The sequence below is a fragment of the Nyctibius grandis genome, chromosome 1 (genome assembly GCF_013368605.1).
Source record: "Nyctibius grandis isolate bNycGra1 chromosome 1, bNycGra1.pri, whole genome shotgun sequence".
In the NCBI taxonomy this organism is placed as follows: domain Eukaryota; kingdom Metazoa; phylum Chordata; class Aves; order Nyctibiiformes; family Nyctibiidae; genus Nyctibius; species Nyctibius grandis.
In genome coordinates this window covers 127,056,384-127,084,368 of record NC_090658.1, presented here as the reverse complement: position 1 = coordinate 127,084,368, position 27,985 = coordinate 127,056,384, and the positions used below count along the sequence as shown (strand labels likewise).

The 27,985-nt window shown below is 39.9% G+C and overlaps 1 protein-coding gene across 2 annotated transcripts in view; it reads right to left on the bottom strand.

Moving 5' to 3' along the window:
* CLIC5 (chloride intracellular channel 5) overlaps positions 1-27,985 on the bottom strand; it is an 87,025-nt gene that overhangs the window by 21,690 nt on the left and 37,350 nt on the right. For both annotated transcript variants that reach the window (XM_068421486.1, XM_068421571.1), the window contains exons 2-4: positions 12,971-13,080; positions 12,520-12,645; positions 11,068-11,174 (exon numbers count right to left, since the gene is read on the bottom strand). In XM_068421486.1, coding sequence (XP_068277587.1) covers positions 11,068-11,174; positions 12,520-12,645; positions 12,971-13,080 — 343 coding nt within the window. The remainder of the gene's footprint in view (positions 1-11,067; positions 11,175-12,519; positions 12,646-12,970; positions 13,081-27,985) is intronic.

Sequence of the window (27,985 nt, the reverse complement as noted above, 5' to 3'; positions counted from 1 at the left end):
TCCATTGATCACAAAAGAAGCTAGGATTATTGAATGACTAATGTATAACTTTTAGACAAACTTAGGTGAGATGATCCCATCCTTATCACCCCTCTTCCCTTTCCTCCCCACCCCATCTACAAACCCTTGATGATGTGGATTGATTGATTAGAGCTTCATTGCAAAAGTTTGGGACATTTTGACAGACCTGAGACTTTGATTCCCCAGGTACCTTTTCCTAAGCCAGAGCATGATGATCCAAGGGCTAAGAGCTTACCTGGATTTAGGAGACCTGAGTCTCTTCTTCCCAAGCTTTTCTACATGGTCTAATATAAAAGATTTAAATTCTCTGCCTTCCAACTTCCTATATACAAAATAATAATAGCATTCTTCAGCCACAAACTTTACATTGGTAAAAACAGTAATGCACCAGCTGTGAACGTATGTTTCAGGTTGAGGGGGATAAACTGTAAATGTAACAAAAAAAAGAGGCATCATCCTACTTTTGTGATACCATCTGTCCTACACCCAAATTAAACCCAGTGAAACAGGTGAATCAACAGTGTCTTTGAAAAGAAAATTAAACACATAATTTTCAAGCATCTAGGAATTTTTTTTTGACTTGTTTCTAGTTTTAGACTAAAAACTCAGGTTTCTTCCTTCCCTTTTCTTATTCAGTTTTACAGTGGAAGCACGAAATAGATATAGCACTTGTAACGTTATCATGAAAAATGCAATTGGAGCACCTTCAAATGCTGTTTTTTCAGAAGAAAACACAGGTGTTCGAATGACACTGAAAAAAGGTTCGTTTCCAAGTCTCTTAGGAGTCCAAGCGACCCTGGGGGCAGGAAGCAAGTGAATGTAAAACTACTGGCCTACAAGTGCCCCAGGAAGAACAGTACCTAACTTGCATTTCACAAGTCATCGTAACTCTGTAGCAGCACGTAAGTGACAAGCATCATTTCTAGAGCACGTCCCAGAGGGCCTAATCCTGACCTCTGCGGTGCTAGTCTTGTGCAGGTGTCCCTAAACCAACTGCAGACAAGCAGCAGCTGATTTGCATCAGAAACCTGAAAAAAAAACAACCTTCAAACCCTGTAGATTATAAACCCACATATTTATAGTACGAGATTATCACTCTGGTATCTTGATTTTTAAGATGCTGTGTGTTTACTCAGAGTGTAAAGTTTTGTTTTACTAGCAAAGAACAAACAAGACGATTCTGGGACTAACAAAGAAAAACTAACTACATGTTTCTGCATTAAAATAGGCTTAAAGTTAGCTTCTGGTAGAGCGCAACTGGGCTTTAGTGACAGTGCTGTGGGGACCCCTTGTGTTCTAATATTTAAGCAAAGAAGATTGTTCCTCTATAGGCTTGCATCTTTAATATCAATTTCTTTCAATCCCAGGCATATAGAGGAATAAAGTTTGCTTTTTCTTACTCCAGGATAATCCCATTCCACCTATTTCAATTACGTTATTTACCTTCAGCAGCAGTGGAGTGAAGACACGAGAGGGAAACACAGCAATGCTTAGCTAGCAGAACCTGAGGGTGAAGTTTTAAAGCTTATTGAGTTCCCAAATCCCTCAGTTCACTTAGCAAATCTCAGTCTCAAATTGCTTTATTTTTATGTTTCCAGTATTTTCTGCCCTTTGTGTTCAAAAATTGTTACTGAGATACAAAAAAAACCACGAGACAATGAGATTTACAAATGACTCACATCTTAATTCTTTTCCATTGTCTCTCTGCTTTTGAGATTTTTTGTTTCAAGCCCCATGAAATGACTTAGGGATCATCATGATTATGCCCCTACTTAGCCCCTCTGAAAGGTGCAGAAGCAAAAATCATTATAATTATGCCTGGAGGTATGAAAAATTTTCAAGTACTAGTCGGGAGGTCATCTTCCCTCTGTTGCAACTCTACTGTTGCAACAAATATTAAGAACATTTTTCCCAGTTCTGGTGTCCCTGGTCAAAAAAGGCTTTGAAAATTTGAGCAAGAGGTCAAAGGAGAACAATAATACAGTGCTCAAGGACTGGAAACAAGCCTCAAAATGTCAGGTTTGAAGAGTTTATTTGTTCAGTTTATCAGAGAGAAGGCTGAGACGCCAGTGTGCACTGATGCTCACTCATGGACAAAACATCTGGGAATTGTGAGGGAGCTTTTCAGCCTTGCAGACAAAGGTGTGAGAAGGTCTAATGGTTGGAAGTTGGACAAATTCACTGTCCACATTGCCAAAGCAAGAACTGTTTAAGGAAAAAACAAGGAGAGAGGGGAGGTGGACTTACTTCTTGGGGTGTTTATAATGACACTAAGAAAAGTCAGGCTTTAATCCAGTTCTGGCAGAAATAGAAGAAACTGGGTTGGAGGGGGATAGAGTCACATGGGCTGGTCATGGCACTTTAAAATCCCTAATATCACCTTTTAGATCTTGGAACAAGGACTGAGGTAGGTTGACTGTACCACCATAAATGTCACAGAGAATTTGCTACTCAACATTAAGACAATGACTGTAATTAAGTCTCATGCTTCAAGACTTAAGATGCTTGCAGAGATCACAGTATCGTTTCTCCCAAAAATGCAATCAGTCAGATGTGTTATGGGGCTTATCCATGGCCATCAGGTCATTCTTTGCTAGAGATGGGAATGGTTGGATCAATGCCTTGGAGTGGTGCAAAAAGCCTTGCTGAGTAGATGCCTTCCTCATGTGTTCAGAGTCATCCTGATTCCAGGCTAAGGTCCAGGAATATTTGGTTTTCAGCTTTGACTGGCTGAATCACCAGGATTCACCTTCCTCTGCAGTGCAGAATATGGACTAGTTATTGCCATCACCTGGGCACCTCTCATCCAGTAAATTCCCTAATTCAGAAATACTAACATACTTGCTCAGTGGTATTTGAGACAAAATTGACTCGGATGTGAGTTGCAGGAGATCATAGTAAATAATGCAAAGTTCCGTCTAGCCTCAAAGTCCATGAAATTCTGATTTTTTTTCTGCAATCAAAAGAATCAGGATATTTAGAAAATATTTATGTCTCCGATTCCCATTTAGTCACCTTATTCCCAGCACTGTTTTAAAGCTAAAGGTCAACTATTTCGGGTCTCATCTAATAAAGAAAATTAGCAACACTGATTTTCATTTATGTCTCATTCTTCTCTTCCCTGTTATTTTACGAAGAACATTTGCATGCATAAAACAAAAAATCTGTTTTGGGAAAAACAGATTCCAGGCCAATCCTTCTCCCTTTGAAGTCATCAACAGTTTTGCAGACTGACTTCCAGCCCAGTCACTGGGCTTTCTATCATGTGATAGCTTGCTCTACAATTGCTAAATATAAGCCTGTGAACAATCCTCTTGGGACAATAAGACCAGTTGGGTGCTTAAATCTGGGCATTTGATTATAAAAGATTTGGACACTTTACTGACGAAGGCCATAACTTCATCTAAGTCCTTGCCGTGGGGTACATACTTAAGATGCACCATGTATATCGCAATGAAGGGAGTTACCCACCAGTGCGAAACCATAAAGCAATGAAGTTAAAATTCAATTCTAAATAATAATGTAATTTAGGACTCCCATTCCAGCAGCGAGGCGCTTAATTCCTCCCAGGACCGCTGCCGCCAGATTGCTCTAATCCAATTCCAGCTGTGCTACTGCTCCTGTGTGCGAGAATGGGAGCTTGGCTGGGAAACAGAACAAAGCATCCCAGTAAAGCCAGCAGCACTTGGAGGAATACTCAAACACACAGGGGAAATAATTCCCTCTTAAAGAAGAGCAGCTGCCTACTACTGTTCCTGTTGCAAGTATTTTAGTCTAGGCCTGGCCTATGCATATATGCCCTGATTCAGCAAAGGCTTGAGAACATGCCTTAATTTGAGCATATCATTAACCTTGTCGACTGCAGTATATATTGTCAACTGTTTTTTAGGGTTTTGCATATTCTCCATCTTGAATTTATATAAATATATAGAATCGCAGAATCGCAGAATCACAGAATCAATGAGCTTGGAAGAGACCTCTGGGATCATTGAGTCCAACCATTGCCCCGACACCACCCTGTCAACTAGACAATGGCACTAAGTGCCATGTCCAGTCTTTTCTTAAACACATCCAGAGATGGTGACTCCACAACCTCCCTGGGCAGCCCGTTCCAATATACATTCTTTCTTTCATTTTTTTCTCTCCCTCCCTATGGTATGCTATGGTTTCAGAGCTACCTCATCACAGATGTGTCAGAAAATTCTGTTTGCTAGTATATTAATTGTAAATATTTACTGTTCCCAGAATGGCTGCATCTAAGCGTGCTGATCAGGCATAGGAAGTCCCTGCCTTGGAGGGCTTGCAGTCTGATCACATCTGGACTTGCAGAGAGTTTTAGTTTTAGTTTTGTGTTGTCCAATAGTATTTTTCACATTTCCATCAGGAAATATTCATACCGTAATTAGCAAGGTCTTAGAAGAAGGAAAAAACCTAAATGGTAGGAAAGTTCAGAAACATTCCCCAGTAAGGTACATATTTCTGAGGTTAAGATGATGGTTTGCTATCATTTTAGAAAACTGAAGACTTCTTTTATGGGATAAAATTTCAGTTCTTAGTTTTGACAGGTCAAAAGATATTGGTCCTTAAAGCTGTCAGTGGTACCAGGCAGAATATTGATGGCTCTGGGCCTCCAGCCAGCATGATTTTGAGGAGAACTTTCAAAAAGTTATTTCTCAAGCAAACTTATTTTGCAAACTGCTGTTTCTGAGTATTTTAGAATCAGTCTTTGATTACCGGGCAGAAAGCAGATAAAGCAATTTAGGATGGATGATAAATGCAGCTTGTGGCACTACTTAACAAGTTAGCACACAGCTATCACCACTGGTTTTAGTGGTCTTTATATGTGTGTTTTTATAAAGAGACAGAGTGGAGAACGGTTTTATTAACATATCATGAGTGAGTTATATGGGTCATCCCAAATGAATGGCAATAAAAGCTTTATATCACGCTCACCAACATGTATTTGGTACTTTATGTGCCACAAATGTTGCAGAAAAGCTATTTTACATATGTTTTAAAGACTGGATATTTTTTATATTAGGGCTGGTTTTGTAAAGCTGCCAGGCACTTTAGCTACCACGAGCCCAACAGTACTCAGCTCAAAGGGAGCCATAAAAACTTGTTTAAAATGTTCTGAAATAACTTCTTTTCATGTTTCAAAATGCCACAGTTGAAGATCTGTCATCCTGAGGCATTCCATAGCTAGAAAGCCCATCACAAAGCAAGTCCTTTTCTCTAAAATAATTGTAAAAGCTATTTCTAGTCCTTCTTGGTTGCATGACAGAGAAAACTTAATATTGTCACAGCCCAGGACAAATTGTGGCTCATGCTGGCCCTTGGACAGGTGTGGAGTTTTATAGTGGAAAAGGGAAATTCTGCAACTGAAGAGGAAGAAGGAAAAATTTTAATGGCAAGTTGATACACAGACATCACACACACATATATATATTTATACCTATATATTTATATGGCACCTTGAAAATCTGTGCAAAAAGCGTAAAGCATTAATGTTGGTCCTGAATGAGAGCCTGATCCAAGGTCCCTGTCACAGGAAACTCCCCATCGATATAAGGGCATTCAAACAGATTTTTTAACTTGCTCCATTGAAGTCAAGAGGAGCTGACCCGTAGCATTAAGAAGCTCCTACCCCAGCTCTGTAAATCAGCTCAGGTGCCGCAAAGGGTCTGCACCACAGAACTGCTATTATTGTAAATGTTCTACATAGGTTTTTGGAATGAACTGATTTTCTGCTTAATTAAGGAGGAATGCAATGGCTTCTTGAAAGGATCAGAGCACACCGTCCAGCCTGTGCACGTACCTCTGCTATGGGTCTGACTCTTCTCAGCAAGAGTAACTCCACAGTGTAAAACTGATGTAGGCCAGTTTTAATGCCAGCCCCATATGCGTGTGTGCCTGTATCTACTGTATACCTACATACACAGCACACAGAGAGATATTTCCCACCTCACGCACTTAACCACAAAGTGTGATGTAGCTACTGAAAGAGGTGAATGGCATTTAATCACATGTAAGTTAATGATTTAAATGCGCTTTTATTTTTGGCCTCTTGATGTAAATCCAAACCAGACAAGCAGAGTCCTCTGGTCAGACGGCTGGAAATTCCTCTGCATGAAATCATGTTGGTGGTCTCCCGGCTCAGCGCCTTCTGAAGAGCCATACAGTGAAATATCCTCCTGTACCACTAATGAATGCGCCCACCCACACTGGAGCTGGTGCCCCCTAAGAACTCAATTCAAGAACAACTTTTTAAACTCATAAATGAAATCAAAAGGCTCATTTTATGAGCCAAAGAACTTGCAATTTTAGGCGGGACAGTTAATGGGTGGTTACTATATGTTGTCCCCTTGGTTTGCAGTATACAGTCTCGCAAGAAAAAATAATAAGCAGGATACTGAATATGCACACAGCATTCCAGTTAATTAAATTTAATCCTCCTCTAATGAATACATAAATTGTTGCTACCCTGGTTACTGTACAGAGCTTGAGTGACTTGCTCAGCATCAACCAAAGGAACCAAAGTAAACTCACAAGGTCTTGGTATACTTTCCTGTGCTCAGATAAGATCTCCTTCTAGATACTAAACAATCACTAAGCAACCAAAAAATCTCAAATCGGCCACGAAAACTTGAGCAAGAGCATCCAGGCAGCAATTTTTAAGACTACTGCCACTGAACCCTCCCAAGGACTCCTGTTCTTGGGTGAATGCGCACTTATCATGTCAAGTACACGAAGCCTCGTGGCGATGGCTGGAGGACTGAATAACCCAGTTGTGCTACTGAAGCAAGATGTGGATCCCATCCCATGATGAGGAGATGACTCCTTCAGAGAGGCTTGTTATAAAATTATCGAGTGACATGGGGGGTGGAAAGAATCAAGCCCGTTGTAATTGAACTGACTTGAAATAATAAATGCACACACTTTCTTTAAACACAGCTTGCCACATCCTGAGAATCTGGAATCAATTCCTTCCCTTTTAAGAAGCTTAAAAGTGGTGGGACTTTGATATGGCATAAGCATGTTTGCTTCTGGGCTTACAGCCCTCGCCAGCCCGTTCCAAACCTTTCAACGTTTTTATATTATAAGACAGAAAAGTTAGGAAAACAAAGATGGAAAAAAAGAATCAGAAATTCAGGGAACTATTAAATCAGGGCAGCCTAGCTGCCAAATACCTTTGGTAAGTAAATGAATCATGATCAATAACATATTGCCAGACAGACTTACAGAAGAAGGTTATCACCTGCTTCTGTGCCAGGCATAAAACATAACGGTGTGTGGCTAATGAAGTACCGCATGAATCCAGAAAAAAAAAAGGTACTGTTTTTCTCTGTAATGTTAAAGCATTTTGCTTCAAAGTCATTTTAACTCATCCAGAAAAAACATGATTTTTTCCATGAAAACTTTGTCGAAGTGGATAGGTTACTATGAAACACTTCTCTTTTGACCATGTTGCATTTGTAAGAGGAAACTGTCTTGATAGAAGGAAACCTCTTTTGTTAATGGGATGTTTCAGCCCTGATTGTAAAGCTGCTTGCTTTATATATTCACGTATTTGCCAGCAGAGGGTATCACAATCTTAGAAACAAAGAGACATATGTAACGTTGTGTCTAGTCATTTACATGCAAGAATTCAGCCACACAATAAACCAAGAAATTGCAAATCTTGTTATCTTCAGTAACTTTTCCAGTATCGGGAAAAAAATCATTTAGCTACTTAAAGGCTACAGACTCTGTTATCAGTGCCTTCTCGCCACCTGTCTCAGGGTAGGAAATATTGCAACGACATATAGCCAAAGCAATGGCATCACTTGAAGTCTGAAACTGGTGTATGACCCTGCCTGTAAACCCTCCTGGGAGGAACACCAGCTTGGCCTTACCTTTGGTGTGCATTAGGTTCTCATTAATTCTCACATCCAGTACTCTCATACTGCATGAATCTCATTAATTATTCCAACCACTTCACACCACTTTTCTGCAAAGGTGTAATAGCCACAGGCTGTAGTGAGAGCTCACGTTACATAGACTGCACGATCTCTGCTAAACCAGTATGTTACAAAGAATGATCATATATAATTACACCTAACCCACACTTCTCAGAGCTAGAGACAGGCTGATGCTACAAATTCCCAGCCTGAAATCCCACGCATTAATAAATTCACCTCCCTGGCTCCCAAGTTAAGAGAACATAATTTAAACAACCTGATGTTTGGTGCCTTAGCTTACTTGGTATTCAGCACTCCCCTACTCCCAACTAAAACTAAAATTATTTCTTATATAGTGGTCTGGGTTCTCCATTCTATTTTGGATTTATTAACAAGCCTTTTTCTATTTGTGTATTTTGATCATGTGCAACTGATGTCCTAATCACTGGTGTGTCTTTCCAGATTAACCCAAGCACTTGAGTCAACTGGAGCTAGGAGCCAACATAGAGGATGACTATGAGACATGTATTACCTTTATCTGAGAGCTGAGGTGTATAGGAACCATTTAAGATAACAACAAGCAGCAATCTCTGTTCTGTTTGGATCTCACCTGCTCATATGGAGACAGGGAAAGGGACATTCTCCTAAGTAATTACATTTTATGTTTATAAAAAGCTTTCTGTTATTACAGAACTATATACATCTACTTCTGCTATTACATAGGAAAGATAATGCATCAGAACCTGCTGCAAAATTACATGTATCGGACCAGGGCTAGAGCCCCAGACCCCTTTTTGATTGGTGTTGCAATTTTAAAAAATAACAATCAAAAAGGCATAGGTTCATTAGGAAAAATGTACACAGTGGTGCTGTCCTTTCCCTTTTGCACAGTCTTTTCACTGCTCAAGAAATCTAACACAACTACCTTTTGATTAACTAACTCACTATCTGCCATCCAAATCAGCCTTCAGAAAAACTGCTGTAGGTTCAGATGAACTGCATAGAAAATGGGTAAAATGTCCCTGGGATAAGGGACAAGATATTCTTGCTTAGCCCTTGAAAACTGCAAGTCAATTACTCTGCCAAAATTGAGGTCTACTTCCCGCATGGCATAAATCTGTACTGATAGTCCCAAGGACTCTGAGGTCCTCAAGCACTGTAATCTGTTGACAGAAAGAACATGTAGGTACTACTTATACTCTGCCCATTTCTGCTTTATTCTTCTCGCACTGCAGCACTCCAGCTGTAAAAAATTAAGCTAAAAACTTTTCTCTACTTCAAAGAGGAAAGCTGAGTATCAGCATGTTCAGAGATTGCAACGTGTCTGGATACCACAAGAGCAAGAACCAGCTAACAAAATGGAGTGAGGACGTTTGCAGGGAACAAAGACTGTTGCTCTCCTGCTGCTTAACATCTCTTTTCTCTATAACCTTGGCATGCTTAATTGCCATTGGGAAGCATTTTCCTTTTATTTTCAAGAGTACCTAAATCACGAGTGTGTTAGGCAGAACTAGGGAAAGCTCCCATTAATCACACTGCAGCTAGTAAATATGTGGAGACCCGGTCACGAGCCCCTTGCGGGGTTAGATGCCTTATCTCACAGTAGCGGATATCCGATCTCAAATTCCAGCTCTGGTTATGGCCAGATGCAGACACCTCCAGGACAGCCATTTATTACTGGCTGGAGCTGCCAGCCCTTACGAGTCCAGAGATCTGCATATTGCAGAGTCACTGAGAAGCGACACGTTGGGATTATGCACGAGTGCAGATACCCGTGGCTGTTTTAGAATGCAAGGGGCAGCACAGCTGAACTTTAGATTTACAGTTGTGGAACAGACCATAAAAATTCCTTGTAAATGGCCAAGATATTTTATTTTCACTGTAACATCTATTTAGTCTAACTCTTAATTCATCTTCCTTTTAGAACTTCCTACAGAGGTTAGCTGAGTATCCCATCAGCATTAGACAAAAAAATAACTTTTTAGCATCCCTGCGAAGTGAAGCACTATAACTATTTCCTTCTGTTAACAATGCAAAAATATTAAGGAGCAGATTGTTATCTGACATAAATCATCATCTACCCATTTTCATCTCATGGGTCAGCCCCGGGCAATGAAATATAATTGCACAGATGAAATCTGTGGCGGAGCTGGAACCTGAAAAAAATCTAGCCTTCTCTGAACGATATGATATGAGCGCAAGGTGTTTAACATGCCTTAGGTCTCTGTCTGTGAAACTAGTAATATAAGGTAAGATGTACATCAGTGAGTGACTGCAAATATTCTACTAGATCATCTCAAGGGATATGGCAGTATAAATCCATTAGCTTTCATAGAGCAACAAGAGCTTAGACTAGTTGAAATCTTGCCTCTCTGAGGGGAAAGGAATGTGGAGAAGCAAAGCAATTTCATTACAAAGACAGTGTAGGATGCGTGTAAATATGCATGGCATCCAGCTTCTGGGGAGGTTATTTCTTTTGACACGCAAACATGTGAGGGAAAGTCTGGAGCTTACAGAGTGCAATTACATTTCTTAAAGCCACTTCTTTCATTTAATTACTTTATGTTTAATATCTTGATAGAACTCAGTTTATATGAGCATAACATAATCATGAGATAAGTGGGCCAAGAGTTTTATGGCCACGCCTAATAAATTATGAAGGGTCAGGGCATGGGTTGCTCTCACCCAGTCATTCACTGCTAAATTTTTAGTACTAGCACAGTTTTGGGTCCAGTCAACACACACTCCTCTAAGCAGTGCCTGGGCAGAGTAGAGGAGGTAGCATGCGCCACCAGCCACTTCCAGTGAGTAGTGTGGGATCCTGTTCTGTGAGGAAATTGGGCTGCATGGACAGGAGTCATGTCATGGCAGTTGGTAAAGGGGCTACTAAACACTCTGTGGCCTGTTTTGTTTACTAATATAGATGTAGTTAATTCAACTGTGGACATGTGAATTGAGTCCACTGAACAAACCATCTCAAATTGATCAGCAGCAGTACCTGGTACCATATGAACAGAGTTTACAATAAAGTGATAGAAGAATGGCAAAATTATTCCACTTCTAAGCACACAAACTCTCTGGCACATTTGGTAATGATCCTTCTCACCAGCATTATCCTGCTGCTTGGTATTTTTGATATATGCAGAAAATCTGGAGAAGATATCGATTCCAGCAGTGTTTGATTCCCGGTGCTTAGCAGCCAGCTTGGGGTACCTGAAAAGGGAGAAGCAATGTGGAGAGTAACATGTTGTTACCAGCAACGTAGTGATGATTACAAATACAATTTACAAGAAGAAAGAAAAAAGCTCTATAAGAGGAACTGCAATTAACGCTGTCATTTATCTCAAAACAACAGCTTGGCAAGTCCCTCTTCATAATATCTCTATCTGTCAAGGCAAGCACTTGGATAGTTACACAGAGATGGCTTCATGACAAAGGTAATTGCGCTGGTGCTTTATGTGACCATGATCCAAGATACAGTGGCCTTAAACCAGAAGGAAGCATAAATTTCCAGAAAGGTGCAGGGGAGTTTGGCAGCCAGCTCTCTATTATGAATGGCAGTTGTGTCTAATTCCCTATGCTGAAAATGTACTCCAAGATGAAATAGCAAGGCGTGTTAGTATTACCCAGGTGAAGGAACATAAAGGTTTCAGTCTCTGAATTGTTTTTAATAGACATCTGGTGCAAAGGAATATATCGATTTGAAAGACCAATGCAAACTAATGACTCCTACTAACTTCAGTGGTCTTGGACCAGAGTACAGAAAATTTAAATATCTGATCTCTTGCCTCAGGTCTGGCCTATAGCTGCTGATTCAGTCGGAGGTAAAACACACCATAAGGAACCGAGCCAATTTTCATTGATTCATAGATTTTAAACTCCAAAATACAAGCCAACAATTTTTTCCCATTATCCTTGTATTAAGTCCAAAATGTTTGACTAACTAAGGCATATCTGGTGAATCTGAACCTTTCCTTGGTAGCTTGTTCCAATGGTTAATCATCCATACTGAAAAAATCTGTGTCTTGTTTCTAATCTGCATTAGTTTGGTTATAACTTCCAGTCATTGGTGCTTGTCATTTCTTGACTAGAATAATGAGCATGTTTCTGCCTCCAAAGCCTCTTGTACTCTGTAATCAGTTCCACTTCCAACCTTCCTAATACACAATACAGCTCAGAAACCTCCAGTTTTTCACTGTAAAAATGCTTTTCCTGGCACAGATATTTTGTGTGGCAATTCTCGGCATCTATTCCAAGCTATTTTTAGCTTTGTAAAATGTGGACACCAGACCCCTACATAATTTTTCTAGCATTGGTTTCCTTAATTCTGCATACAAGGGCATCCTGAAATGTGTACAGAGAAAACATTCTGCAGTTATTAGTCATACAAGTAACCTTCATACATGGAAGTCATCTCACTGAAGCCAGCAAGTTTCATAAATAAATATTACTCCTGTAAGTAAAGCTTGTAGGAGGGAGTGCTTTTTAGGAACTCATTTTAGGACATCTTTCACTCCTAGGAAATGGAATATTAACTGAAAAAATCCCAAGTTCTTACTTTGGAGGTGCAAGAGTCTCTTCCAAGAATTCCTCAATCTTGTTAACATCTGTCTTGACTTCTCCATTAAAAGTCAAGAAAGGTGGGTGGGTCCCAGGAGCCAGATTGTGTAGGTCAGCTGGCTTTCTGCAGAGAGAGAAAAAGGTCATGAAATCACTAATCTTTATGGTCAGGTAGTTGCACAGATGTTTATAGTTCCTACAAAATCGGTTTGCTCTTTTTTTTTCTGTAGTTTGTGGTTAAAAGACTTTGAAACTACCCCAAGCACCCTGTTTAATATAAAAACATTCCACAAGTGAAAAAAAAAAACCCAAACCTGAATCCCAACTATTTTGTTGTGCACCACAGACTCTCTAGGCTAGATACAAAACTGACTGAACTTGGTGGGGCCTTCCTATAAGGCAAACACTGGATCATATCACCATTTTCAATTAAACTGAACAATTTTTACCTTTTCAGGTCAACAGTGGTGACATTGAACACAACTCCTTTGAGCCACAGGATCATGAAGAGACGCTGGGAGAACGGGCAGTTCCCAATGCTTTCTCCATCTATACCGGCCTGAAGGATGGAAAAAGAAGAAAAATAGATTTCAGACTTGTTAGTCACTTACCTCCCTCAAGATGGATAATTGGATGTCTAAAGAAAAACTACCAGTTTAAAAATAACCAATAGTGCCTGCTATTTGATATAGTTTATCATCAACATGAGAATGGAGTTACTCCAGGATTCAGCCTTCATCAGGAGCTTGAGAAAGCAACCTGGTGCCTCTCCTGAGAGCAGGTCTGGGTAAAGGAGATGTGTCCTTTGCTGATGGCAAGCAACACCCAGGAGACTGTATATTCTTCCAATTACTCTCATCCCTACAGGATGGCCTGCTTCACGGACATGCTATAAAACTCAGGACAGTTTTTTTACTCTACTTAAGTCTGTGGACTGCAGCTCAAGATCTGCTTCACTGTTTTACTGAAATGTGGAACTTCAGATCTAGACTTAAACCCAAGCTCTCTGGACATTCCCTCGTTCTTGTTCACATCCAGTAAAGCAACAGCCTCAGACACAAACAACCAGATCCAGACAGAAATCTCCACCCGAATCCTTCCAAGGTTCAAGGCAGATTTCAGCCACCACATTCGGTCTGTTCCTATCTCTAGTACCTAATGAGTTGCCTACAAACCACTACAAAACAATACAAAACTGCTAGTGTTAGCATTGAGGAAACAGCCTGTTTTTTCATCTAAAAATTTATGGTCCTTAGCCATGCAAATTCTGACTTTGAGCCATGGAGGGATACAAATAACACCAGCTGAACTGAGCCAAAGCTGAGTCCAAGGACAACATCCTTCTACAATAATTATGCTTGTGGCCAAAACTTTCAGAACGATAATGGTTTTGATAGATTTCCATTTTAATTTGTGGTACCATTGTGTTTAAAAGATTCTTATAATCCTGGTGAAGCAACCAACCTTCCGTTGTTGACCCACATGGGTTGCATAACTGTATTTTATGCACACAGTGTGTGTCCGAAAACAGCTGATGAAAGAGCTAAGCAAATACATGCCCTTTTCCTTTGGAGAAAATATTATATTATTCTGTTCACTCTCACAAATTTTATCATATCAATATTCAAGCTGCGAGGTAGTATTTCTTCGTCTTAAAGAAGGAATCACTTCTAATTATTGCAGTTCTGTGAAACATTCACAGCATAACTAGAAACATTTTGAGATGCATCCAGTTGCTGCTAATTCAGGCCTTGCATGTGAAATGTTTAGCTGCAATGTTTAGATTTTCTGATGGGCAACGTGAATCTTTCCCACATCTTGAACGCAGCTTTTGATGATTCTGGGTTTAAAAACAAATTCCAGTTTGCCAATCCACTAAAATACAGAGAGAGTATGGATTCAAGGCTTGGAGACAACCTGTCACAGAGTTTAAGGCTATGTAAAGAGTTTTTCTCTGGGTTCAGATTTGGTTTCAAACACTCTAGAGATATTTGGATATGGGGGTACAGTTTGACTGCATTTCTGCCTGAAATTATGGATCTGCCATATGCACATCACATGGCAAATGCAAGAACCAACAAATGACGTGGGTGAAAGAGTGGCACCACCGTGTTGCATGCAATAATTACTGCAAAGTCACATTTGTTGATTTGGCTTTGGCTTGTTAAACCATTGCCAAGAACTTTTAACTTCTTACCCTTCCTGAGAAGGGGCAAATGCTATAGGAGAAAACAGTGATACGACACCAGATTTCCCCTTGGCTTTTTCACCATCTCAATCATAATCATATAGTTCATAACAGGGTTGGCTAACTGAATCTACAAACAATATATTATAAACATAAAATTTGAAGAAAAACAGATCGACGACCAAATAAGAGGGCAAAAGAGTGCAGACAGAAGGGCTGATTCTCATCTTACCTTCTCTGGATTTACTTTGGCTTATAACTCCATTGGGTCTGCTTCACTCTTCACCTGACTCCCTTCAAAGTGAGTGTAAAACTCTAGTTTGCCAAGTCCTGAAAGTATCTTGCAAGCAAAGGGATCTTGTCTCACAGTAACATGCAAAGCTCCAGCCCTCCTGCAGGTCTCAATCCTGCATGGAAGTGATCTCCTGCATGTCCTCACCGCCCACTTCTTTTACTGCAGGTAACAATTTCACCTTTCTCAGGAAAGAGACTCAGGGAGACCATTTCCCTGCTCTCTCCAATTATATATTCTCGTACAAAGGTTAAGGGTTACCCAGATCTGCATCATTTTACATGTTCTCCATCCTGCAAGACAATGGTGAAAAAAACCCTCTCAAGACCAGAGAGGATTATTGGGGGAACAAAGCAGATGAATGGCAATGAAGACACAGAAATGATGGGTCATGTGAGGTTAAGGGATGCAGAAGTCATTGGGGAGAGGGGAAAGATGCAGAGTCTGGAAGAAATAAGATTCACTTAGACATCAAAAATAAAATTAATTGTGGAGGTCAAATGAGGCCTCCCACAGCCCCAATGGTCAAAATATCTTCCCAACACTTCCAAAAGAGTGGGAAACATTAATTGCTAGAGACATGTTGGGAATAGACAGAGGAAATTCCAGAAACTAAAGACAAACTAAAGGAAAAGTACGGTATGTTCTCTGTTCAAAGCTCCTGGATCTGGAAGCTAGGCTCATGATTTGGGTGGAGTCTGACTCATGGCTTTTGATCTCATGTGACTGGCATAACTGAAAATGTTACCACAAATCACAAGGCAAACTGGTGACAGAGGAGGGAATGAAATCAAAATCTCTCCAGCAACACAGTTTATCCATTAAATTCAGCTCTCTTTCTGCACAAATTATAGGCAAGGCTTGGTTGGTTTCATGAATCCTTTCTCATTGCTTCTAACAGCAGTCATTAATTCAATGTTCAGCACTCAGAAAAAAAGCAAAACCTTAGTAGGTAAAAACTTCAAAGGCTTATCAGAGTGTTTCGAGATCCCTTGTGAAGTCTATTAACTACCAGGAGGAGATGAGGAAGAACAGAGAACTTCCCAGGCTTAGTCACTTTTAGCTTCAAAGAAAAACAGCTTGCTTAAAGCACCCCGGTAGTGCCTAAATACAAGCCTATTATCTATCTGTCCAAGGTTAAGGGCTCAGAAATGCAGGAATTAAATAATACCTTCATCAAGATCAAGAACTCAAACAGTGGACGGAAAGAAAAGAACAAATAATTGCCAAGCTAGAGAAACACCATTTATCCCTGCTGTTATTCACAAATGAGCACAAAAGCTTCCTCACGTAGCTGCCCTGAAGCACGGCAAAAGTGATCAGCCACTTATAAAAAGGAGTAAATTGATGATATATGCACTCTCCATGCCAGTAACATCAGATATTTCTGATATAATGATTGCAACTGGGGATAGGCTTGAGGCTTTGTGGGCACTAGGATCAAGGAAACATTTTTTAAAGTGCACTATAACTCCCAAAGCTGTGAAAGGGTTTCACAGCCACCTTCTCCCTGCAGATGAGCAGTCCTTCCTGTTCCCTATGGAGAAGGACCTCACCTGAAAAGGCAAGTTCCCAGAGCGAGTGTGAAAGAGTAAAGATTTGACGATTTGCTGGTTGAGACTCTTTGGCCAATGCTCATCCCAATGAGGTTTAACTGAGATTCCTAAGGGAAGGCCTCCTGTGCAGGTAAGGCCACGATGCACATCCAAAAGATTAATCTGGCCACCTTTCACTTTGACTGAATCTGATGAGTGCCTAAATTCAGTTGGGATGAATGTGGACCTCAGCAATAGAAAAGCCTGGAATCTGTGGAGACCTAATTATTAGAGAATTATTTTGCTCCATCTTGGAAACATCACTTTCTGCTCCTGTTGCTTGACGCAAACTTACTCTTATTAGTTTAGCTACTAAAAAAAGATGCTTTTCTACTCAACCTCGAGCCATTTAGGTACTTCACACCAACTTGTGCAAGGTCCTGCCCTGGAACTTGGTGTAGTCACATCAGGAAAACCCCACCGTCACACCAGCTGCTTGCCTCTATCTGAGTAATGGCAAGAATGAACAAGATGTTCTCCTTTATTATTCATAAGGCACTCCTCCTTAAATAGTTCAGCTATTTTTAATGAATTAATTAAACCTTAAAGATATTTCTGTGCACAAGTGGGGCATGTACTGTCCCATTACCAAGGAACAAAAAGAGGGGTTTAGAGGGGGAAAAAAAAAAAGCCTCAGTGATTTTTGTAAGCTTGTGCCAAATATTTTTGCAAAGTAGTAGTAGGATCTAGAGCCTCCAACCACTGCACAGCACAACTGAATGACACCAACACAGAGCTCTTCTCAAGTTCAAGCTACTACTTTGCTATAAATGAAATAACTGGAATAAACTTCCTCACTTGTTCCAAAAATACTCCAACTGGTACACACACAGTGACTTCAACACACACAGACAACTGTATATTATTTTAACCATCCTTAAAGAGGGAATAAAAAGCACGTTTCATTTCCGGTTATTCCCAAAATATAGCAGCTTTAAAGAAATATACCATCATTAATAATGACTAAGCATCCAGCTTGAAAATGGCAGCGCTGGAAGGAGTTGCATATCGGAAAGCACTGTGTTTTTTCCAGGAAAATAATATATTTGGTTTTATCTAGTCTCCTTCTTTTTTTATTTCTGTTTGCATTGAGGTCACTCTGCACAATGGCCCAGTGCTCTCTTGGACTCTGGGGTAAAGTTGGGAGATATTTTTGATGACACTAAAACACATTTCTTTTTCAAAGGAATTTTAACAAGTTAGCAAAAGCAGGCAGGCTAATTCACCTCAATGTTTCCCAGTAGGAATTAAGGAGGGATTTGATTTCATCATCCCTACAATCAAAATCTAGACTCACATTACACATGGTCACACCCTCTCTGTTTTAAAATTGGGAAAGCGCTTGCCTTTTGACACTTACTCTCCTTACGCTCAGAACCCAAAGGGGAAGTGAAAATCCTATTCGAAATGCAGAGCAGGCCAGGAAATATCCTATTTATTGTGCCATTAAAAAGAAAAAAAATCTGTCTTAGCAATTATACCACACACACAATAGCACAAATCTCCATTGTAGGGAAAAATCATTGGCTGCAACATGAGATCAGACATGCCAAGGTATTGCTTTAGTAAGGATCTTTTTTTTCCAGTTTCTCATCTCTTTTCTTTCACAACTTCTCTTCCAAATGTAAAAGCCAGTAAGCTATTTGGAGTGCCACCAACGGAGAGGCAAGCTAAGAACTGTATATTCATAGAGCAGCACTGGTAGGTCTCAAGTAAGAAGTAAATCTTGTAGCACAAGTCCTGTGCATCACAGGACACTCTTGTTGACTGTGGCTCTGGTTCAGGAAAGCATTTAAGCATGTGCTGAAATACATCCCAATTCAGAGGAAGTATATGCTTGACTTTAAGCATGTTCTTGAGTCCTGACGATTTCAATGGGACTTAAGCACGTACTTAAGTACTTTCCTGAATGGGGGCCTATAACAACAATAATAAATCTTCTCTGCAGCATTTTAACTTCATTGGACTTTTTCTGAGATTTCATTTTGCTAAGAGAAACTCTTAGCAGCAGCATTCCGAGGGAGGGCAAGATAGAGCAGAAGGCTATTCCTAAAAACACACACATGGAAATGGACCATGTGCATGTATGTCAAATAAAAACAGAGCATTTGCTAGAAAGACTGTGAGGGTAGTAACAAAACAAAAAGGAAGTGGTGAAATCCTTTAGCCAGCTCCCCAAAAGCCAGCCAAAATGTTGTCCAAGTCTGGCATACATACGGACTTACATTATAGATGCACTTAAGCTTAACTTGGTCTGCACTGCTGGCCAGTTTGAAGGGAGCTGGCTTGTTACACTCCCTTCAAACCAGCTGAGCAGCACGTCAGTAGAGTCGAGGTTCTCCAAGGAGCTGCTGTTGTGCTTCTTGGATCTCTGCAGTTTTGGGAGAGATGCATTTGTACTCTTGAGACATTCAGGATTTTCAGGAGATGGAATTGTAGGTTGGAAGCTCCAGGGGCATCAGTAGTTAAGACATGACAAGTATTCTCTTTATGTTTGGTAAATCATTATTTTCCAGCTTTTTGTATTGACATGAATGGCAGCATGGGCAGGAAGGGATCAGTCATATATAGGTCAGCTTCTTCCTAGGGATCATAATTAAAGATCAGTTGACTCAAGTTGGTCCATATGTCTGGTGCAGAGCAGATTCATATGCCACATCAGCTGAGGTCCTGGTGGCAGAATAGCTACATGCACAGTGGTCAACCTGTACAAATAAGTCTCAGTTTTCCTCAAGGGCTTTGTTAGAGCCACTGGCCACTGTATATGTTCTGCATGAAACATCTTTCACTTTGAAGTAAACTTTGAGATGCCTGAGAACTCCAGTCAGTCACGTACAGTTTGGATTCAGGAAACTACAGACTAGTCACAGGTAGACAGACTCAGCATGTGAAAATGATACATGCTATTCCATCACCTCTTCTGCTTTCTTTAAAGAACTAAAGGCCCATGACTTGATGAATATCAACAGAGTAGAAAAGCACAGACTGCTCTGACACCCTGGACCAAGAAATTATTTTGTTCTCATTTATATTTGTAGATCCCTTACTTATTGCATGTGTTCAATTTAATGAGAAATTGATAGTAAATAACCAAAGGGAGCAGGAACTATAATGAAACTTTCTACACTAAAATATAATAATATAATGTAACTTTCTACACTACACTAATTCAGCAATTCCTGAATTAAGGATGGGACCAAAATATTTTTTTTCAAGGAGACCATGTTCCATCATGCTTTTGCTGTGAGGAATTTCTGCATACCGAGTCTGACTTTCACATGGTGATGTATAAGGGAAAAGCCCCCAGAAGAGTGGGAGTCATTAATTAACATCACCAGTATTGTAGAGACAAACCACATATAGCACGGCTTTCATTTATAAGGATTCTTTTAATATCAGCAAAATACCGGCTAAAGGACGGGTGATAAATGCAGGCTGACATTTTCGAAGTGGCTAGCAGTTTTAGATGCTATGAGACAATTTGAAGGAAGCTGGCTTCTCACAAGCATCAACTCTCCACCCTTGGAAAATCAGGCCAGGAGCCACCCAGAAGAAACAGCTGTTCTTAAAAGTTTTATTAAGAATTTTCTAGATCTGCTTTGGGAGTATCCCTGACTGTGAGCTTCTTAAACAACTAGGCAAAAAATTAATAAGTGTTGAAAAACAAATCTCTGTTGGAACAATATTCTTTTGCGTAGCACACTTGGAATTTGACAAATACCTGGTGGAGATGTGCAATGGCTTTGGCCATACAACCTAGGAAATACTCCTGGAGTCTTGGTCTTTGGCTACCCCACCACAGTCCAGGTGGAGGACAGGCAGGGTGCTGGGACCATGCAAAGCCGTAAGAGTACAGGGTCCCAACGTGCAGCTCAGCCAGGACTCACAGAACTCCTGGCTGCCCGCCAGCCCACCCACCAGCCAAAATTTCCTTTCGAAATTACTGAGACTATTTCAGTTTCCCTCCTCTCAGAAAACCCCCAGCTTCTGTTCAATAATGCTGTGAATATTTTGAAATGTCTTTTTTAGACTTAGAGCAATTTAGAGCAAGATCTTGACATTCTTCAAAACCCCAAATTGCCATTCTCATCGCAGCTCTCGTTAGCAGATCATGCAAAAAGTTCGTGAGCTTCTGGACATAGTGGGCTGGAAATATATATGCCTCTTTCTTGGCTTGATGGACAAATAACAATCATCCTTTACACTTGTCCCTGAGCCTTTTCCAACCTAATAAAAGAATTGTGCTCCCATCACTTACCAGAATCATGACACAGGATCCTGTGTACCCACATTAGCCACTGGATGAAACCACAGCAAACAGCTTTTAAAAGCTTTGCCTTTTGGGGACCCATCTTCAACAATTCATTGCAAATGAGACTCCACAGAAACAAGAAAAGAACTCAAGAAATGACGGATAGATCTAAGCCTAACATATAGAAAGATACTGGAACAAATGATTGAACAGTAAGCTCACAAACCCATGTGGAGATGTAAAGTTGATAAGAAAAGACAATAAGGACTTATCAGGAGCAAATGACATTAAATCAATCAAATTTTGTTCTCTGACAGGGTACCCAGGACAGCAGGTAGGAAGGAAGCAGCAGGTATCTACAAGCTGACTTCTATAAGGTTTCCAACATAAGCTCCAGATCATATTTTCATAAACGAAGTAGGGAAATAGGACCTGTATGAAATCTCTGCAAAGTGCTTGTATGAGTGGTTGAAAAAATACTTGTGGAGTAGTAATAAACAAGTTTTCTGTTAGTCTAGAAACACATGACAAATAGAGGTACCATAAAGGTCTACAACAAGATGACTCATATTTAATGTTTCCATTAGCAAAATGGAGGAAGGAAAAGACAGAACCTTACAAAATTTCCTGATAGCAGCAAGCACAGAGAGGTTATTGGTATTTCCCAGGAGAGAAGCAGACTCCAAAGTGATGCTAAGAAGTTGGAACAAAGTGTTGAAATCACTCAAATGGAATTTAAGAAAGTAAACCTCGAGGTATAAGATGTAAGAAGAACAAAATCTAACATACTAATACAGGACGGGTAATAGCTGATGAGACTGCGAGGATGAAGCAAACAAGGTTTTACGTCAATCACAAACAATATTAATCATCAGCGTATGTGTCTACAGGCAACAGCAACAAGATAATGCAATGTACATGCGATGTTCTACCACTACATAACTGTCCTCAAGCATGTAGAAGACTGTTTCACAAAGAGGATGATGATCCATTGTTGTTCATGCCCACAGAGGATAGGATTAAGTATGTTGTTTAATTTGCAACAATAAAGCTTTAGGGGAAAAAAAATCCAGTGTAATTATAGGAATAATGAAACACAAAGCATGCTTTCTAAGGAGGTTGTGTAATCTGCATTAGTGGAGGCTTTGAAGAAATCAAAAGAAAAAAAAGTTGGTAAAACTGGTCTTGATTTATTTCATCCTGCGGCAGAGCGGAGAGGGGGCATAGGATGTTTTAAAATCCTTTCTAACAGTATATATTAGTGACTCTGACAACAAAGCTGTTCTTGCTGTCAGTGCTAGACGCTTGGTGGCACAGACTTTTTCTTTCCTCTGACCTGCACAGGATGAAGTCTGGCCTCGGTGAAGTCAATGGGAATTTTGCCCGTGACTTTGATGGGACCAGAATTTCACTCACAGGTTTAATGGCCAGAAGGGACAATTATAATAATCTTTCCTGACCTTTTGCGTAATACAAACCATAGATTTCACTCAGTCTATAGCCAACATCTTGTGGTTGAACTAGAACATATGTTTTGAAAGGTTTTTCAGGATAGACATAGAGTGGTCGTAAAATCCCCTCTAGTGGTGTATGTTCGCATTGCAGGGTGAAGTTTTCCAGTGGAAGTCAACCACAAGCATCCCATTTGTAGGATTTTGCTAAAGGTAGATAATTTACCCCATTGCTTACATATATAATTTTTTTTCTATAAGTTGCCTTACTGTATGTGAGTTAAACTGGTGGAAGGAACCTTAGTCACAGGATTTGGGGAGTCAGGCCCCAGCAGTACTGAGAAAATCGTCACAATGTTAGTTAAATTCAACAGAGATGCTGAAGCATCAGCTACTGCTTGGTTATCTTGGCCACGTCGGTGTATCTCATCAGAAGAGGTAAGGATGTTGAACAATAAAGCCACAAATCCTTTATTAAGACAAATAAACTTGTCCTGCAACATATTCATACTGGTTGGCTGTTCATAGTCTGCACATACAAAATGCAGCTCCTACATTTGGAAGCCTGTGCCTGTAGGACCATATTCTGGTTTTGGCCTTTTGGTGCCACAGCTATTAATGGACTATACTCGAATACACTTGATCTAATTCTGTTTCCACAACAGTCAATATTCATATGAAATATTCCCACTAATGACAAATATTCCACTGACTGCAGTGAGAGCACAGTCGTATTTTGGACTCACTAGTTTCTTTCTAATAAGTGATTAAAACCACAAGTGGTTTTGTGGGCTCTGGAGAAAGAATCTAGGAATGAATCTACTTTAGCTATTCACAAAGCACTAATTATAATCATTTCAAATATTGATGATTCTATATCCTGAGAGCTGATTAGATATGTAAAAGATTTATTCTCCCAGGAAAGCTGCAGAAAATAAAATGAGAGATAGATCAATATCCAAAGGTGTCATGGGCAATGCAAATTATAGTCAAATTATTACTGTGTGTAGTGGAGATCAGGTGCAAATAAAGGAGTCATTTCTCCAAAGCAAGCTCTGTGCAGAGCTCCAGTTCCCATTACAGTACCAGAACCCTGCATGTAGTTTTTCTTGTGAGAATTAAATCTGTGCACATCTGGAATTTGAATGTCTGTTAAAAATCTCCGAGCCAGGGATAGTAATCTGGTCATACAGTATATTTTGCAAATGTTGATGAATTGCAGCCAAATTTCCATGCCTCTAAGCAGCGTGTCGGACTAACAAATAATAACAGCAGCCAGGTGCTGAAAGTTAATGCTGAACCTGAAATCAGATCCAGGGCTGAATTATTTATTGAAATTCCATGACTTTATTTGCAGTATTAGAAGAGAGAGTCACTTGCAGGCATTGCAAATAAAGGTCTAAATTGAGGGGCATTTACCACTGCACCAACTGCCCCCAGCGCAGGCCATAATCTGCCCTCAATGGCCTCATTTTGTATCATCCTATTTAACGTCATAAAAATCCTGTTCATTGGTGACTTTAAATGGGATGAAAGAGCAATCAGTAACTCTCAGGATCTGGTCTTTCTATCATCTCCTTTTGCATCTCCAAAGTTAACGGTGCTGCAGAGGGGATGAGGGAAGCTCCACCCCGAGATGCGATGAATGTTTACGACTTCCACTGAAAGCAGATCAAGTTGCATTGCAAAGGAGCAGCACATGGCAGGCTCAAACTAGTCTTTGGTTTAGACTTTTGCATCACAATATGACTTCCCAATGCAACAAACAATACCTTCAGTAAAACAGTTGGGGCTGTTCAGCCTGGAGAAGAGAAGGCTCCAGGGAAAACTTCTAGCAGCCTTCCAGTACCTGAAGGGGCTACAGGAAAGAGGGAGAGGGACTTTTTACAAGGGCATGGAGTGATAGGACAAGGAGTAACAGTTTTAAACTGAAAGAGGGGAGATTTCGATTAGATATTAGGAAGAAATTCTTTCCTGTGAGGGTGGTGAGACACTGGAACAGGTTGCCCAGAGAAGCTGTGGCTGCCCCCTCCTTGGCAGTGTTCAAGGCCAGGTTGGATGGGGCTGGGAGCAACCTGGTCTAGTGGAAGGTGTCCCTGCCCATGGCAGGGGGGTTGGAATTAGATGATCTTTAAGGTCCCTTCCAACCCAAACCATTCTATGGTTCTGTGAGAAAGAGAAGCTAAAGCCGTACCAAAATCAAGAAAACTTCCTTCTGTGTGTAAACTCCACTCCCAGTATCATGACCAGGTATTAACACCTGAAATATTGGTGAATGGAGAAATGAGTCATGACATTTTTTTCTTAGTCCAGAGGAAACCACAAATCCAAAAGAAGCAACAAAAATAGTCAAGAAATGGTTTTTTTTACAGCCTGACTTACATAAGAAGGGGAAAAAAATGACTACTCCCAGATATAATCTTTGCAAGTTTTAGATGTGTGAAATTCAAGTTTTATAGAATTTAAAGTAAATGAAAATCAGTTTTGGCCTTGGATATTGGGCTTTGAACATTCTTATTACACTTTGCATCAAGCACACACAGGTAAATGCCACGGGCTTCTGTTGTCTGCTCTGCACACAAAATTAGCAACTATCAAGAATGAGGATTTAGAAGAGCAAACTGTCACTTTCTATGATTCTATGATAATTCCTTTTCAATACACTATTACCAGCATTTGGACCAAGCCTTACTGCTATGAGAATACAAATGCAATATAAACAAATTTTCTGGCTCCCAGCTACTCACAGAGAAATCATTTTAGAGTTTAGTGTTTAGGGTATATTTTTTCACCTTTAGTATTTTCTTACCTGCCAAAACTGCTGTATTCGCTCATCTGATCATTTACACAGATATACAGTCAAATTTAGCCATTAAAGGATTGTTACACTACAAGGTAGTCTTTTCTGATAGCCTTCTACAAAGGAGGGGAATGCGACTCTCCCCGAATATTTCATTAAACAAGAAACAGAGAACAAGTTCTGAGTTTGTAAATGTGAATACATTCAACAAAAACAAGAGTCTAAGATGTACACACAAACAACAAGCAAATACTCCTTGTGACTCACCTAAAAGCAAAACAATTTGCATTTTCAATATCAAATGCTCAAGAAAAAAAAAGAGTGATGCTTTCCAAAAGCTACTGAGAAATTTTGAATAAGTGTATGTACTAGTAGAAGTACAATTTACAAGTATTTTATGGTACAGACTTCTGAAACTAATGTATGATAAAATAGAAAAAAAATAGTTGGATCAGTGAGTAAAGTTTGGATCACATTTCTTGTCTACTCGCTGTCTCAGTGCAGGATGATTTCTTAAATCTCTGTGTCTTTACTGTTTGGGTCAGTTTGAAATGCTCCAGTGATGCTGCTTCACAAAATTCCCATAGGAAATGTTTTTGAGAATTTTCTCAAAACACATTTTGACTTGATGCTCAGACTGAATTTCCTCTAATTTCATTTTATCCTGTTATCCAGCATAAAAAAAACCTTAAGTTTAAATCAATGCTATTTATTAAAATAATTCTTACTTTTCTTCCCTTTACACAAAATCTTAATTATGCCAGTGCAATTTCCTTAGCACATCTTCACCTCTTACTGTCCTTGTGCTTCTGAGATCCCTTACCATGCTGTCTATTCCTAGCATCGCCCTTTTTTTTTAATTCTCATCACTCCTCAGTCCCTCTCTCACCCAGGCCCCCATGCTCCAAGTGGACCACTCTCCAAGAAGACCAGCAGTGACCTCAGCATGGCTGTACAAGCAAAACCCTTCTCCATTTCATCCTTTCCTACCATGCCTGTCTCAGAAGCAGTCGGTGACCTCCTCCTCCCCAAAGCTCTCTCTCTCACTCTCTTTCCTCCCAAAAAATCACTTTCTTGATTTTCTGTCATTTTACTCCCATTACTTTTCAGGCACATACTCTTTCCAACGGCTTCACCAACCACATTGGTGACATCAACACCCAAATCTGCCCCCACCTTCTGTCCCTTCCCCTGCCTGTCCACTCCATTTGTCTGACACTGCCACCAAGCTGCTTTATTCAAATTCAACAAATGCCATTTGATATGGTGGAAATGGTGCATGACATGGGGATCATGCCATGTAAGTCCCCTCACTCATTTATCATTAAGTTCATATCCCAGTGTGACCTTCTCCTTAAGACAATCTCCGACCAAATTCTGTAAGTCAAATCTTTATTCTGCTTTCTTCTGGTTTCATGATCCTTTCATGATCTGCAACACTGCAGACCTAATCACTCTTTGACGCTCTTACAAACAAGTCCTTTCTCACAGTTTTTTCTTCTCTCAAGCTTAACAAAAAAGCCACAAAAGTTCATCTGCACCTTCTTCCTATTGTCAGTTCTACAGGAAAACCTTCACTAAATTTGTTGCTACAGTTTAACTTGAACAGTCAGGTTTGGGCTGATAAAGCTGGATATTTAAAGCAGTGCAAGTGGGACATCGTACTTCCTGTGCTTTGCTTGTGCTTTGGACCTAGACTTTATTCTGGATGGATTAGATAGAGATTTCATGCTATCAATCTACAATCTTCCTAGTCTTCTATACCACTCCTATATATTTATATTTACAGTTTTATATGTTGTATTTTATATAAGTTATTACATAATTTATATTTATTTTATAGTTGTATATTATATTATCTCTCTTATACTATATATGTTTATTATTTATTTTATATTTACAGCTTTTTGTGCAATCTGTTAACAGGCATGGTTAATCTGTTTCCCAGTAGGGTTAACCAATTATAATTCATATCTTACCACTTTCTGGTGCTATACTCTTAGACAGGTAATCAGGCCTAACCATCATATCTAGAGAAGGGCTGAATCTCACCCTGCTTCATTTAAGAAGTTTCTCTGGTAGCATTTTGTTTTATCCTGTGCTCCTGCTCAGAGAAGGCAGCAGTCAAGCACCCACCGAAAAAAAGCTTATTGGAACACCCAGGTTAATGAGGTAATTGAGAAACTGGCATTTGGCAAGAAAAATTCTGAACATTTCATACACATTTTTGTACAGCTAGGCCCTATTCACTCAAGTACCTAAATAAGCTCTGAAGAATGAGCTATTTTTTCATGTTTACTTAAAATTCTCTCTGAAACAGAGATTTTTTTTTATTATTGTGAAGTGTCAAGCGCACAGGTGGTTCTTGAAAAATAACAAATACAGAGAAATCCTATAAATTCACACTTGTAGTGAACAGCCAAGCATCAGTCAGTACAAAAACCCTCTGACTGACAGCAGGGCACAACGTGATTACTGCTAACTGCACTCACTCTCAAAGGTCCTGGATATGGCTTTAAATGAATATTAAATAAATAAATAATTTTAAATAAATGTTTAAATAAAATTTTAAATAAATTCTATTAGAAAAAAAACAAACCAAAACCCACAAAATCCTTGGTGCCCAGTGTGGAACAGTTGACCAGGGGCTAATTACGAAAAATCCCTCTGGCCCATGCGAGTTGCAGCAAGGCACTACCAAATGTGCAGACGAGGCTGGGAGTGATGGCCAAGGTCAGGGAGGAGAGGCTTTTCCTTCCCCTGGAAAAGAAAATCACCATTTCAAGGTTTCTCTTTTTGCCAGGGGAGTGGGACAGCGCTTCCTTTAAGTTTCCCGCCTGGTCACATCCTTCCCAGGCTCTTCAAGGTTGGACCTGAGCAGCTGTC